This window comes from Xiphophorus maculatus, chromosome 5, assembly GCF_002775205.1.
Source record: "Xiphophorus maculatus strain JP 163 A chromosome 5, X_maculatus-5.0-male, whole genome shotgun sequence".
NCBI lineage: Eukaryota > Metazoa > Chordata > Actinopteri > Cyprinodontiformes > Poeciliidae > Xiphophorus > Xiphophorus maculatus.
The window spans coordinates 17,270,639-17,287,055 of NC_036447.1; the positions used below are offsets into that span (position 1 = coordinate 17,270,639).

At 36.7% G+C, this 16,417-nt stretch overlaps 1 protein-coding gene across 1 annotated transcript; it reads left to right on the plus strand.

The window, feature by feature from the left end:
• Nucleotides 1-12,254: 12,254 nt before the first annotated feature.
• On the plus strand, nt 12,255-16,129 carry LOC102229416 (perforin-1-like). The gene is made up of 3 exons (XM_005803072.2): nt 12,255-12,259; nt 12,443-12,975; nt 14,763-16,129. Exons 2-3 carry the CDS (start codon nt 12,443-12,445, stop codon nt 15,946-15,948), a joined length of 1,719 nt encoding a protein of 572 aa, XP_005803129.1. The 5' UTR covers nt 12,255-12,259; the 3' UTR covers nt 15,949-16,129.
• The last annotated feature ends 288 nt before the right edge of the window (nt 16,130-16,417 follow it).

Consider the following 16,417-nt stretch of genomic DNA (forward strand, 5'->3'; position numbering starts at 1 on the left):
TTGCCCTCATCATCATCATTGGACTACAAACTAGCCTAATTTCACAATCATGAAGAATCTATGAGGTTTTGCAAAGAAGAAGATGAGACAGGATGCCCAGCCCAACAATACATGCCAGTTTACCTATTAAAGCTACCGGGCCTTCCTTAACATCACAGCAGTGTCACATGCTGCCCACCTTCATACCACGCTGTACTGATTCAGTATATGCAACTGGGACCCCAACCGAGTATTGAAAGTATATAAAGTATATGAACATATTTTCAGAAGGAAGGAAAAAATCTCATGTTAGTAAATATATTTTGTTCTTTTGCATGTTTTCCTTCCACTCAACTTGCTATTTCTATGGATGCATAGAAAACACTGTGAACAACAAGATTCTTTATTGATCTATTGTGGCTTACCCTTTCTGTGGAGTATCAGTCAATTTTCATATTGGTCTTATGCAATGTCTTATTTTCTGAGAAATTGAATTTTAGGGTTTTTTTTGTAGGTGAAAGCAATAGTTATAGTTAAGAAAAAAAATCCTCAGTTTAAATAAAACCTATTGCATTCATAGTACAGAGTCTAATTATGGTAAAGGCATGAATTATCTGAATGTATGAGCAATTAACTTTATAGACACAGATTATTTTAAAGTTTGACAATTTATTGATCAAAAGTCTTATATGATAAACAATGATTTTTATGTGAACGGCATTCAACATGTTCAAATGAAGCTTAAAAAGATATGTGATCATGCTGTTTTCTTGCCATCTAGTGGTTTTTGATGGCAACTACACTTAAGTAAGACATTTCCACAATCAGTTTCAGTTTAAGGCAGCATGACACATATTTATTTTAGGACAATAAAACCAATCCCTTTTGTAGCGCTTAGTGAAACTCTACAAGTTAGTCCAGAGGTTTAGTTCTCAAGCCTTTCATTTTACCTTAGAAAACACCAATCTTGGACATCTTTGAGAGCTCAATCAAACCAAAATTGATAATGTACAATTATAATACGACACTAATTACTACTTGGTAAACCAGACTAGGCTTACTTGACTTTGGAGAAGTGTTCAGTGTGATGAAATGGTTGAGAATCTGCACCTAAGTTAGAATTAATCAGACATCTGTCAAAAGATAGCAAAAACTTTGGCACAACAGCACAACTCTGAATCCAGTGTTTGCCCTTTTTAATTATTTTCAGTTCTTTCATCATAAAATACACATCTTCTGTAGATCATTAGCACATGTTTGGTGGGAGGACTCAGCTGAGGAAAAGACAGTTTTATGCAGAGACTATGCCTTTATTGCAAATTTTACTTTGCAGTAGAATTTACATTACATTTGAATTTCTTTTGACAGATTAAGTTTTACTTAAGGAAGTTTTTTTTTTTCCTAGGAAGACGAAATTTACTGAAATTTTGTTGACTAAAATATGAAGAAAATGATTTTTTCCCCCCAGGTACATTTCCAGTATTTTTCCAACTTTTGGCAGTGTCAGAAGTTAGATTTTAATCTTATTCCTAATAATTGCCTAAAAATCATATTTTTTATAGTTAGTCATGATTTGTGAGTTTTTGATTAGCTATGTCCTGATTTTTTTAAGGACATAAAGATGGTTCAGGGTTTCAGTAACAATTAAATCACTTAATCAGCCCATAGTTTTTAACTTGTAAATTGTTGATACTAAAGTGTCTCATGAGAACCAGGGGAGGAACCCAAAATACCACCAGTGGTGGCACACCAACCACAATCATGACCTGATTGTGGTTGGTCACAATCAGGTCATGATTGTGACCTGATTGTGATATCACATGACATGTCATGTCAAACATGTCAGACAGTTTGACATGACAGCAATGATTAAGAGCAAAACCTGAATCACTCTGATTGCTTTTCTATTAAGTTTTTGTAGCAAAAATCAGTCATAAACATCACAACCAGCTTCATATGTGACTCCTGTCACATAACAGCTTGATGGAAAAGGCAAGGTCCACTGTGTAAGCTAACAGTGTGGCACTGGAAACCACTGTTTCCATGATGAGCACATTGAGATTATTTGGGTTGGATTCCGTCTCACTCAGCTGCAGTATCTTGGTCAAACAAATAACAGTGGCCAACATGTAGAGCAGCACCCCAATCAAACTGAAGGCAGCCAAAAATCTGTCAAAAGGCAGGAGGCATCGCCCAGCAAAGTCTCCCAGTATCACCACCAGGATGACGAGTGATATGAAGATGCAAATGCCATATGAGACGCAAGATATCCAAAACTGCCAAAGTACTCCAGTCGTGAAATTGGAAATTATCACCATCAGAGGGACCATCTTCAATCCCCCCCAAAGTTGGATAATCTTAAGGAAACCAGGCAAGGTGCCTATGTAGCCTCTTTGTTCGTGCGCTTGGGAGCGAAGAACACAAGACTCGGAGACATAGGCCATGAAGGTGAAACCAGAAGCCACTGTAGCAGCCAAAGCACGTGGAGACACAGTTCCATGATCCATGACTATCCAGGGAAAAACCACAGTGGAGGTGAGATTCATCAACACTCCCAACAGTGCCACCGTCATGGTCAGGTTCTTCCAGGATATTGGGATGAGGCTGTGGAACTGGATGATGCTGATAATGTGTATGAGGAGAGTGATCACAAAGAAGAAACACCACGTAAACATACAGAAGATCCTGAATGTGTCCGATGAAGGATAAGATGAACTGTTTGAGTTTTTATGGTCCAAAGAGGCCACAAGACTGAAGGCTGTGCAGCTAGAGAAGACTTCCAATGTTCTCACCAAAAACAGTGGACTGGTGAAGTCTCGGGCTTCCAAAACAATCACAGGCATTGTCAGCTTGAGGAATGTGTCCAATCCAATATCCACAAGACAGAGCTTTGACTTTGCAAACAATCCCTCTGTTTGACTTCCTGGAGATTCAGTTTTTTGAAAAACGGTGAGGGTCCACAGCTCAGTCCTTTTAGCTTTTAGTGGTATAATCACCCAAAAATACAGCAAAAAAGAGCTTTAGAATCTTCTCCAGCAGTGTCCATGAAAACAAGTCATTGAAATATGAAAAAGTCAAGAATAATTTAAAGAATCAAATTCTCTTTTATTTCTCTCCACCATGTGTCCTCTTCTTACTGAAACAATTCAGAACTGCAACTCTTCGAATATGTTTTGAAGCAGTGGTGCAGTAAAACATGAACCTCGCCTACATGCTTACTTCCTTTTTGAGGTTGCAGCAGTGCACTTTCAGAAGGTGCAAATAACCACAATACAAGGCAAATGCAAACATAGCTGTCATCCTCTTACCTTCAGTTCTCGTGAAAAGCAGTTCCTTTGTTCTCAAGCAAGAGTAATAAACTTGACACCACACCAATTTATTAGGTAAAATACGATATTACACATGGGATATTTGTTTTAGGACAAGATTTGTTGGGCGCTGCCACTCACTTTGGCGTTGCTTCACAAGATCAGTTTGTGGGTGTGTGCTTGCTCAATCCCCCAGAGAGATGAAGATGATTAGGTGCAGAACATCTGTTTTCCCTTTGCAAATTTAGGCATGGAAAAATGTTTGAGCTGTCTAAATGGAAAAAACGGGTTTCAGGACCAAGCTGAAATGTGTTATTTTCTAACTGCGTGCAAGCATGCAGTTAGAAAACTATAGCCTTAGTTTTCTATATTGTGTTGTGACTTACGTACATTCACTGTGGAAATGAATGAGAGATAGATTAATAAGTAGGTGAAAGGAGGCATATCATTTTTGACAAGCTGCCTAATATTGTGTTGTTCCCCCCTTTTGCAACCAAAACTGCCCAGACGAGCCAAGGCCGGGGCCCGACTAGGGCTCTTAAGATATGCTTTGCTATCTGGCTCTAAGATATTATCAGAAGACCAGTTAAGTCATGGAGGTTCTGTGGATCAGACTTGTTTGTCCAGCACAAACAGATAGATTGGCGTCTGGCTAATCGTGACAACTCAATCCTGTTGTTGTGCTCTCTAAGCCATTCCAGCAATATTTGTGCTTTGAACTTCCTGGTGACAAAAGCAATATGATACAAAAGAAAACATGGTTCATCATCAGACAAGCTTATGTTATTCCATTGGTCCATGGTCTAGTTCTCATGCCTTTGTGTCAACAAATTGCACTGTGTGTATTGACAACTCTCAATCAGAACTAGCATAAATGTCTTCAATCCAGTTTGTTTCTATAGCACATTTCAGTATAAAAAACATCATAAACACATATAGCTAACAGTTGTGAAAACAATAAAAGACATTACATTTTGTCAAGTACAATTGATAAAATCATCAATGTACAACACACAGTAGCTCATCCGTTCGAAAAGCTATGCTGTAAATGTAATGTAAATGCATCAATCAAACATAGTTATTCATAGTCCTGTCAGCTCACTACTGTTCCTCTTTCTCAGAACCATTTTCAGTAGCTCCTGTCCTTTGCAGATTAAGAACACTTCACAGTAGTAGCAGCTGCAGAAGTTCTCCAACATGGTCTACTCTTGGAAAGAAGAACCACATTTGGCTCATTCAAATCCTTAAGCTTGTGCATCCCAGCTCCTAACACAGATTTTGAGGACAAAATTTCCTCTTATTTCTTAATGTTGAATTTCCACCCTCTAAAAGGTAAAGTAGTAGAGACATGAATGCCAGTTGTAAAATTGTTATGCCTGATCAGTGTGTAAGATCACAAATGCTCTTCATGGAAGCAATCACAACAATGTTTAGAGATTTCATATTTATTTTTAGAATTTGTATTAATTTGCATGTTTTTAAAAAACTCTTTCTTCATTGTGGCTTATCATGTCATCTAAGTAATGTGTTGCCTTTCCCAGAATAGCACTGAACAGAGAAGGTCTCTGAGTTATAACTGTCATAAATACCAGCATCTAAGCTGTCATCAACAATTTATCTGACTAGGTCAACTCTGCTGTGGCTACAGCATGATTTGCAATCTTTCAATGGGGACAAGTTGCTGTATGTGTGGACACTGAAGCATTGAACACATAATATAAAGGAGAAATACAGTGATTTATTGCACCCTTTGACAAAGAATCCATTGCATGTATGCAATAAACTCTAGATAAAAGGCCTTATCTTTATGTAGTTGAATCAGACTATATTTTCAAATTAATAAAGTGTTGTTTTTGGATGGCCTCACATCATTTTTCAAATTAAGCATCAGTATCATAGAGACTGGAAAACAATAAAAACAAAGCATTTTACAAATAATTTTAAAAATGTTTTCATGTAAAAACAAAAAAAGCTTTGCATATTTGCTCTTTAAACAGCAAAATAAAAATATTTGAAATAGTTATGATTGGAGGCATTCAATCTTGCTTCTTCACCTTTTCACTTGGGATGAGATCTCTTTGTTTTGTTATTTTAAGTCACAGGAGGATGTACCAGAATAGTCATGTAATTGCCCACATGGTGCTTGGTAGTTTAAAATTTGAGGTTGATTTTTGAATATCAGCAATACTCACTGGGAAGTTGCTAATGCGAACAATTCTTTCTGACAATAACTTTAATTCAGATTAGAGTAGTTTTCAATCAAATAACCTGGCCAAGATTCTATCACTAGGAACGGATGAAAAATGTGCTTTTGTGTAGGATGCATTTGCAAGCTTGCATCAGTGACGGAAAGCGCAGTTCCCCTGTATGGGACAGGAAATGTCAGACGCTTCATTTCATGCGAATGTTTTTGTTCACTCACCTCCTTCTGACGCTGCTAAACTTTCATTCAAAATTTGATTTTGATTCTCAAAACTCAAATTTTAAAGGAATTAAGTGACTAATTTCTTTTTTGACTTTTTGGTTAACTCAGAGATCTCTAGTAGTTGAGATAGATACCTCAAATATAGAGTTTCAGTGTTCATCCAAGCATGTATGGGTTTATCCAGTATGCTAATACTTACTGATGCAGCAAAACAGTGTGCATGTCAGGCTAACTGGGAATTTTGTGTGCTTGGTTGTTTGCTAAGTGAGGTAAACAGGGTATTAATGGCAATTTTACCTCTACTGGGCTTGTGTAGTGCATTTGTCTGTTCATTGGATATGACATTTTAATATTATACTTTTGTATAAGTTGTGGAGACTGTCATTTTGAGTGCTAGAGTAAAAGTCAATGCTATGTTAGCATTCAGTGACTTAGAACTTGGACGTTTGGCCGTTCCAAGCTAAAAGTCAGTACAAAAAGACAGACTCAATTTTTTTTGTTAAAAAATGTTGATAATCTGAATAACTGCATGGATATTTTGTGGCTTAAATATTCATAATGGCTATTTCACACAATTTTATTTAGAATGCAATTTTCTGCAATGATTACAGATTATGTTTTCAGCAGTGTTGATATAGTTAAAGTGATGGTTTTTATTAAGGTAGGCAAGGCAAGGCAAGGCAAGTTTATTTATATAGCACTTTAAAACAGTACCACTGACCAAAGTGCTGTACAATCACAAGATTAAACAAATAAAAATCAAAATTAAAACACATAAAAACCAACAATGCAGTGACGTAAAACACTCTATATAATACATAAACATACCCAGATAAATACAGAAAAGCAGCATCTCAAACTGAATCAAAGGCCAACCGAAAAAGGTAAGTCTTAAGAGCAGATTTAAAAATTGCTAAAGAGGGGGCCTGTTTTACCAACATAGGTAAAGAATTCCAAAGTTTGGGAGCTGCAACAGCAAACGCCCTGTCTCCTCTCTGCCTCCTGGAAGTCCTCGGCACCTCCAGGTTCATTTGGCTCGCTGATCTAAGAGCTCGAGGAGGACAGTGTATATGTAGCAGCTCAGAGAGATAGGAGGGAGCAAGACCATTTAAAGATTTAAATACAAATAAAAGAATCTTAAAATGCACTCTGAAATGTACCGGCAGCCAGTGCAGAGAATATAAAATCGGGGTAACATGTTCTCTCTTCCGCGATCCAGTTAAGAGCCGAGCAGCCGCATTCTGGACCAGCTGAAGACGGGACAAAGAAGACTGGCTGACACCCACATATAAGGAGTTACAGTAATCCAGTCGTGTTGTGATAAAAGCATGGATTAATATTTCAAAATGATCCACTGGTACAATATTCCTAATCTTAGCAAGCCGCCTCAAATGGAAAAAGCTCGTTTTCACAACAGCACTGATTTGTTTATCCAACTTAAAATTCGAGTCCATTACAAAGCCCAAATTTGTAACAAATGGCTTTACGTAATGTGATAGCGGACCCAAATCCACAGGAGTGGACTTGCAGGTAGTACCAGGGTCAAAAATAGTAACTTCCGTCTTTCTTTCATTAAAATTCAAAAAATTCAGAGCCATCCAAGTTTTTATGTCATCAAGGCACTCCAATAAAATTGGTACTGTATTGACTCCCTTACGATTGAGAGGCACATAAATTTGTGTATCATCCGCATAGCAATGAAAAGCAATATTATGTTTCCTAAATATTGACCCAAGAGGAAGCAAATATAAAGAAAACAAAAGAGGTCCAAGTAAGGTAGGTATGAAAGTGTTATTTTAATGGGACAATAATCTTGAGGATTTGATGAGGCTAAGTAGAAGAACATCTCAGTTAGTTGAAGGTTTACCCATTTCCAATATTAATCATGTTTTTAGGTTTAAGGACCGACCAAAATACAGGACATAAACTTAGAATGAGCATGCTGAAAACTTTAATTGGGGAAACAGATAAATTACATGGTTTGAACCAGTGGTGTTCCAAGAAAATGTACTTTTCAGAGTACATTTTCTAGGCCAGTAAAAGGTTTGAGATAGAACACCTTAAAAAAATGGTGGAGGACCAGCAATGAAACCTCATAAACTGAGCAGAAAGTGGAAAATGACATCGTGTGAAGGTGAATTAATCAGGGAATTAGGAACAGCTATAAGGGAGATAAAACAGGGAGACTGAGCGAAGGTAAACAATTAACACTAATAAATCTAAGACACAAAGAAACTACAAATCATGGGGAGAAAGACTGACACTGATCTATAATAATAAATTCATATGAACAAAGAAAATAGTACGAGAATACACAAAGTGAATTAATATGGCAACACATCTTAAGCAATAATGAATATACAAGGATCAATTAAACCAAGACTTGAGAAACTGTGTTTGCTTGGGAAACCCAAATCAGACACTTTTTTCTCTCTGTGTGGGATTAAGTGGACATGTAAACAAGCAACGTAATATTCTGCTGATTTTTAGCACTAATGGTTTTATGGCCCATATGGAAACCCGCTGTAATATATTAATAATTCTGTTTCCATGAACCTCAAATGTTAAAAACATTATCCACATTAAGTATTACCCATCTGAAACAATCTGTATTCTGTCATTTCTAAAAAAAAAAAATAAATAAATAAAAAAAAATCTTATGGACAAGAAATGCTCTCTAGAAATGCCTTTAACAATGCAAAAATAAATAAAATTCGATCGTACCTATCACAAGCTTTTATGTGGCAATGTAGCACAGGTTCTGATATACATCAGAAACAAAGAAAGATCATAATCTACATGCTATTGAACAATAATACCTCACTTCATATGAGCTGATTAGTTTGTTGGAAAAAAACAACAACAATTATTTAAACAAGTAAACAAGTTTGGGCTCCGTTACAGTCTTATCAACTCTAAACCCAAACAAATGTTTAGCATAGCTAGATAAAATATTACTAAGAATACACCAAAGACATTATCATATGAAAAATATTTAGTTCAGAATGCCTGCAGAAACACATTTGATCAGGTGACAATTTTCTTAGTTTTGAACATTTCAATGCAAAATTATCAGTGTAGTAATTTAATAATTTCTTTATTTATTAGAATAGTCTGGGAAGGCAGTGCATAGTAACAATGATGTATTTAACAATTCATAGAAAAATGTAGTAAAGAGAAGGCTGAATCTGAGAACAGTAAAAACATAATTCTTGTACAACACCACCATCTAGTGGGCATTCTGGTCATGAGTTATTATATTCTAATATATTTTATGTTCTGTCTTTGTGTGAATCTACTAGTTATTCTATTCTATTCTACTCTAAGTCTTAAATATTTAGGAAATTGCCCCATTATCCTGCCAGATGAATAAATGGTAACAACTAAGACTATTAACGCATGTTTTCCTCCCTGACCCTGTGTTCATCTGCATCTGAATGCTCCAAACCAGACAAACAACCGAAACATCTCATTTTACAGTACATCTTATTCTTGCTGATGGTCAAGTTAATAAATTAATTCAATTAACAGCTATTCTCTTAAATTCGTCAGAAGCAACTGTGAACTTTATACAAATAATGGATTCACTTAACCGTGAATCAAATTACCCTTTCACCCTTGTGATGCACTCCATTTATGGATTTATTTTGGTGTGATCCCCCAATTGACACAGTTGACTCACATAAAAACCGACTGCTGTTTAAACCAAAAAAAAAAAACCTCTAACCAACCTCTGTTTTCATAATAACTGTAGCTATTGTGTGAATTTGAGGTTTTAGCACCTCTAGCTTTCAAAACTTGTCATTGACACATTGCTGTTACAGGAAGTACATGTGTTCTTGAACTTAGGGTGATTTTTATGTTGCCATAGGGTTTTGGCTTGATTTTCTGCATTTTAAGCCTCACCATTATGCATTTGTCACATTTTTATACAGGCTTTTCATGGGTTAACAATGCATATACACTCCTTTCAAGTTTAAATTTAAAGTAATATTTTAACTTTGATTCTTTAATTCTATTCTATTCTAACTTGACCAACATATTTCTTTTGAATTGAATGTAAAAGAGCATGTTGTATTCATACCAATTACATATTGTGAGTCAACAGGAAAATTCAGGTTTATTTAATTTCTCATTGTCTATGCTATAAATCATTCTTGATCCTTGCTGTTTTAACAAACTTAAAAGGTGAAAAACAGCAGCTCTCTCCAGTTGGTGTGTGGCAAGTCCTAACTAAAAAAAATAGCTCAGTCACGACTTGAGGCTGCGCATTGTGGCTGCCTGTGGGCTTAACTATTACAAGTTTAAGTCTGATAGCAAGAACACAGACAATCATTCTGGAGAGGTTTTCCTGTGAGTATCTCCAGGCCAAATGTCTCAAATTGGTCCCCAAACGACCACTATAGAAAACACCTCGGTATATGAACTTTAAAAGACTGTATACCCTAAATGGTTGACCATACAGTCGTGCATCAAATTTAAAGTCAAAATGTGATAAGCTGGCAAAACAAGGACTGGTACCATGCTGTTGTGCCTGGAGGATATCCTCAAGTCTCTGTCATTTTCTAGCAGGTATCACAAGTCTGGTGGATTTGATAGTGTCAAAAAATGTTAAAAAAGCAATTTTAACTCCAAGCACACTAATAATAAAATACAGAAATTGCTTTCTTCAGTGTTTTAGTGATTTAGAAACCAGAAACACTTCACACTGCAAAAAAAAATAAAATCTCTAATTTACAGGAAAATACTGGTAGCTGTGGTTGCCAGAATGTTAACGCATAAATATGGTCAAATCCATATTTATACGGTAAAGCTGCAGGTATTTTACCGTAAATTAGAGACTTCTTTGTGTGTAGAGTTGCAGGGGCAAGAAAGTGTTGCAGTGATCTATTCAGGGTCAAGACCTGAAAGTTTGAGGGAGAATGTCTGAGCAGACTAGCTACTAAATGAAGTTTCACACCAGAAATGTTGCCATTTCAGGGTTTACCTAAAACAACACGTAGATAAAAGCCCTTTCCATTGCACGAGTTTTAGAAAGACAAGTACTTCAGCCAAAAGTTCTATAAGTAGTAATGTATAAAATGGGTAGTTATTTGCTTGTAAATAAACATAAAGAGGACACAATTTTAATCAATTAAATCAACTTAGAACTGGCTAAACAAAGGCTGTCATGAACAGCAACAAGTGGGAATGACACCAGCAATCATAACTCAACCTCTACGTCCATACCTTAAGTAAAATCTGAGACTGATTTTGCACACCTGCACACACACCCCCACACGCACACCCCCCGACGCACGCACATGCCCCCCCACACGTATATAACCAGTCAGCTGACTTCCAAGAAAGTTTAAATACTCGCGATTTTTCTGAAAGGGGAAGTCTAAAGATGAACAGCACACATGTCTAAGTGTGAAATTCCTCCACAACTTCAGGTTTCATGAGCTCTTCAGAAGCTGTGGCATGAAATACAAGTCAAAAGTCATTTACAGTTCTCATTAAAAAGAAGAAAATAGAAACTGAGAAAGTAGTTTTCTGTCTTGTAGAGCTTTATGATAGTGTTATTTTTTTATATTTTCAGGCAGCCACCTAAACAGTGAAGGATAAGATAAAGTGTAGTGATTAGGCTTAGAACAGAAAAACCTCAAAGCAGAGATGGTGACTCAAGTCTGAAGGCACCTTCTAGACTTTAATACTTTTACGGCGCAACATCAAGGGCACTTTAATTTCAGAAGCACTCCAGGTATGTAAAAACTATTTTGATGCATTTTTGTTCATGTTAGCTCTGTCTAAACATACAGTATTGCTCAAGATGTCATCTTTAAGGTGAGACTCTTTGCAAATTTGCAAGAAGATGAAAAACTCTTTTACATTAACATTAGAGATAAAAAAAAAAAAAAAAAACAACAACAACCCTGAAACATAAAAAGGGCAAGGCTAGAGACATTGTCATTAGAGTCATGCAATGATCAAGTGAGTATTAAAAAACAATTGACTCAAATGACTTGTTTGTCATGAATTGGAGTTTTGTGGTGATAAGAATGGATATGACTGGACCCAGCTTGTAATGAAAAATGACTTTAATGGTGATCCACAAAGAGCACAGAAGGCAGCACAGCTGAGCAAAGAGAGGAACTCAGACACCGGTAGTGTCTGAGTTCCTGTCGTGTCGGCCTCCAGACACAACATTCGACAAGGATCCAACGGGGAGCAGAGAACACAGGTGGGATTAAATACACTGGGGGTAATCAGGGGAAACGTCAGACAACTGGAACCAATCAAGAGGTAGAAACGACACAGGGACTGATAAACACACACAGAAAACCAATTTCTCACATTGTCACCACCAAAAAAAATCTTGAGAGATTCAAGAGAAGTTGTTGCATTTCACTGTGAATGCAAGACAGCTGCTAAATTAAACTATTAATAACACAAGTGAGAATAACATTTGTACACATTTGTACACTGTAGCTCCACCTCTGCATTAGTGCTGTAAATGAGTTGGAAACTGGAAACCACTGACCAAAACTTGCCATCTACAGTGAAGGTAAGGTACAGAGGTACTTCCTCTTTGCCTGCTCCAATTATTTTCTGTTTATCTATTTAAACAAAATTCTACTTTTTAAAATTTATTTTCTGTTGCCATTCTGAGCAGTGAGGAAATGTATTTAAAATTGACACAATGGAGTTTGTGTTTTTGTGTGATATTCCTTGCTTTTTTTCCCCATAGATGGCAAACCTTTGGCAGCTCATGCTCCTGGTTTGGATGTGGATTCCTCCTGGTCTCTCATCGACCAGTTTTATTGGCTCTCCACAACAATGTGAAACGGCTCACTTTGTCCCCGGCTACAACCTGGGTGGAGAAGGCTTTGACATTGTGACAATGGAGAGGAAGGGCGCCTATGTCATCGACACTGAGACGTGGAACCTTGGAAACGGCACTTGCAAAATGTACAGAAACAGCTACCAGAATGGAGAGAACCAGAAGGTCCCAGTCTCTGTGGCGGACTGGAGAAACCTTCCAAAGTGCAGCATGAAAGTTTCCGGCATGCTCTATGATTCTGTCGAATCTCTCGTCAACGACTCCACATCATCTGTCACCAACGACTGGAAGATTGATTTGAATATCCCTGTGGACCCTACAGTCACTGTTGGTGTTGGCCTTGGAGGGTCACACTCCAGGGCTTCTGAATTTGGAATGAAAAAATCCAAAAGTGATCGTTACGAATTTGTCCGCCAATCAGTCAGTTGTAACTTTTATAGGTGAGTATGCACATGGATGCTGTTAATGAGGTGGATGGTTATCTTTTGTGTTCATTGAGAAATGTTTTAAATGAGATTCCATCAGGACAGAAAAGAAATGGAGAATTTTGCACACTGAAGGCATAATGTACTTACCCTTCTGTTTATTATCTGATTTACAGAAATCCAGGTTTGTAACAGTTAATACATTTTGTTAGAATTTTTTATTTTTCTAAAACCTTTTTTGGATGATAAATATTAACCAAAATTAACTGATAATGTCACAAGAATGTAATTGATTTAGTCAGAAGATCAGATTTCTCTAAATCAAATTAGAATAAAAACCTGACCTGATTGAGAAAAATGGATGTCATTTTTGGATTCAGCGGTGCAAAAATAGTCCTAATTCAGTTGAAAAAACAGACAACTTTCACAAAATATTTTTTGTAATCCAGTGTTATAAATTATGTTCCATTACATATAAACTTAATGAGCTTGATTTTGAAATTATATTAACATAATAATACAGAACAATTAGCAAAAGGAGAACGAATGACTGAATGAACATACTTTATTAATCCCAGAGGGAAATTCACATAACAGCACAAACACAATAAATAACAGATAAAACACAGATTTTTTTATTTATTTTTATTTTTTATCAAGAGCATAGACATAATTTACAAAACTGCAAACCAAAAAGTCCGGAAATGCAAATGTTGAATCTTTGTGTTACAAATTAGAGTATACATAAAGGACATATCCGGACATACTATACACAGAGATAGGCAGGTGGTGAGCAAAAAGGTGTAACACTTGAAAAGCTTGAGGTTAGTTTTCAAAGCAAACCAGCCACGACAGAGAGCAGGTCAGTTACAAGCAATTTCAAGGAAGAAGGATGACGATAACTGAGACCCTAGTGGGGTCTGTATCTGGGTTGATGTCAGAGATGAAAATTTAAATCAATATTTTTCAGGTTTTTGGACACATTGCAAAGTTTACAGGAGAAAGAGGACTGCTATTAAGCAGATAACTACGTGTTGAAATTTATTTACGTCTTTAGAGTATCTTAATTACATTGTGCTGTGTGTGAAAGATCTTACTCTCTGAATCCTAATTTCTCTAACATTTTCTTTAAGATTGTACTTTACTTCATACTGTAAACAAGCTGTGACTGTTGTCTTGAAGTTTCCATCTGATTTATCGACTGATTCATCATTCGCTATTTCAGTTCATGAACTGCCAAGTTCTAAACTTTGAATCAGGTATTAACATCAAGCACTGTTTTTTTTTCCCATTGAATAGCCTGTTAACTAATTTGGGATATGATGCTGATCCCTTATGAATCACATTTTCAGGTTAACTTGGCTTAAATAAGAGAATTTAAGGACTGCCATAATCTGGATGACTGAAAATCTACATGTGCAATTGTGGGTCTATTTAGTGTAAGGAATCACTAATTCCTGTCTTTTGAGTCGGATCGAATACGAACTATGAACTAGAAGTATCTGGTATAGATGAAGTTGTGTGTTTAATGCCCTACAAACTGCTACATTCAATAATCAATACATTACATTAAATCAGTTATTCTACTTATAAGATAGATATAGGAAAATTAGAATATTATAGTAGGCCATCAGTTTTTAAGATGATCCTCACCAACTCCCCCATTTGTTCTAATAAAATTTGCAATGTGCTTTTTGGAAAGATTGTAAAAATGATTAAATCATACATCAACATGTACATGTATTTTCAAACGGACTCTGTGATAATCCTTAACTTCTTTCCATTCTTTCTCTGCTCCACAGGTACAGACTGACCACTAGTCCTCCTTTGAGTCGTGACTTTCTTGCAGCTGTGAACTCTCTACCGCCATATCGTCCTGGAAAAGCATCACCATATCTCGACCTGATCGACACGTATGGCACTCATTATATCACACAAGTGTATCTCGGAGGGGAAATAAAGGCAACAACCTCTTTTCAGACCTGCAAGGCAACCATGAATGGGTTCACATCAACAGATGTTAGTGACTGTTTGACGGTTGAAGCATCAGCTAACTTTGCTAGCAGCGCTAGTGTTAAAGCCATGATTAAACACTGTGAAGCGAAGAAGAAAACATTGAGGTCGGGACAAAGTTTCAGCTCAGAATTTAATGAGCGTTTCACAGAGGTCACTGGTGGGGATGAAGTGGGAGTTGTGCTTTTTGGGGGTGGTTTGGACCCTGATGTGTATAAAAACTGGTTAAACTCTCTTAAAACCATACCTGATATCGTGCAGTATAACTTGAAACCTCTTCACACCATACTTCCAGAAAATCACCGTGCAAAAAATGGGCTGAAAAAAGAAGTGGAGCAGTACATTTTTAAAAATGCAGTGCTGAAAAAATGTTCTGAAACCTGTCAAATTGGACATAGGTCCAACCAAAGGGATCCTTGTGCTTGTGTGTGTAACAGCAACAAGAATGTCAAGGCAAACTGTTGTCCTGCTGGAAAAGGTCTTGCAATATTGAAGGTCTACAAACTTTATGCAAGGGGACTGTATGGTGATAATTGGGGCAAGACAGATGGTTCAGTGGAGGTTAAGTATGGTGACCAGCTAAAGCGCACCAAAATAATCAGTAATGATGACAATCCCAAATGGCCAGAAAAATTTGATTTTGGACAAATTGTCATCAATATGCAAAACAAATTGACATTTTCTGTTTATGATGAGGATACACACTGGAATAGTGATCTGCTTGGCTGGTGCTCTTTTGAGCTCCGTAAAGGGCTTGTGACAGATAGCTGCATGTTTAATCATGGAACGTTCTTCTTCACGTACTCCGTGGAATGTGCACCAAGTCTGGGAGGAAGCCGGTGTGATGAGTACATTTCCTCCCCCATGAATCCCTCATTGGCCAAAGAGTTTTACACCAGGAATGGGGTTCTGCTTGGCGATACGATGAAGAAGTTTTCTAAGCCAGCTAGACGGGCAAGTTTGGACCAGTTTTGAAATGACTTGCTGAAAAGGAAAACAAATGCATTTGCTTGTAGTGTGTCTTCTTTAACTTTTATGTGGAAAAAGTTTGACAGTTATATCATGTCATTATTAGGTATATATTAGTGAAAATACCCACTGATAATCCTGCTTTCACTTTTCTTTCCAGTCTGCAAAATATTGCAATAAAGCATCCACAAAGACAATAAAGTGTCTCTTTCATTATTATGAGTGTTAAGAGAATGTTTTATCATATTAAAATCCATATTTGCGCTTCTCTAAACAGAAAGCTATATTTTTTCACCTCTCTAATATTAAATACAGGTAGAAGCATCATTTGACAGTATATTTTAGGCATTTCTTCATCATTCTTTCCTTAAAATGTCTCCCAGACTGAACAATTTCTCTCAGATGATGAAATTTTTACATAAGTGTACAGCTTTATCCATTGGTTGTTTTTAACGTCTGCTGTAAATAATATTGT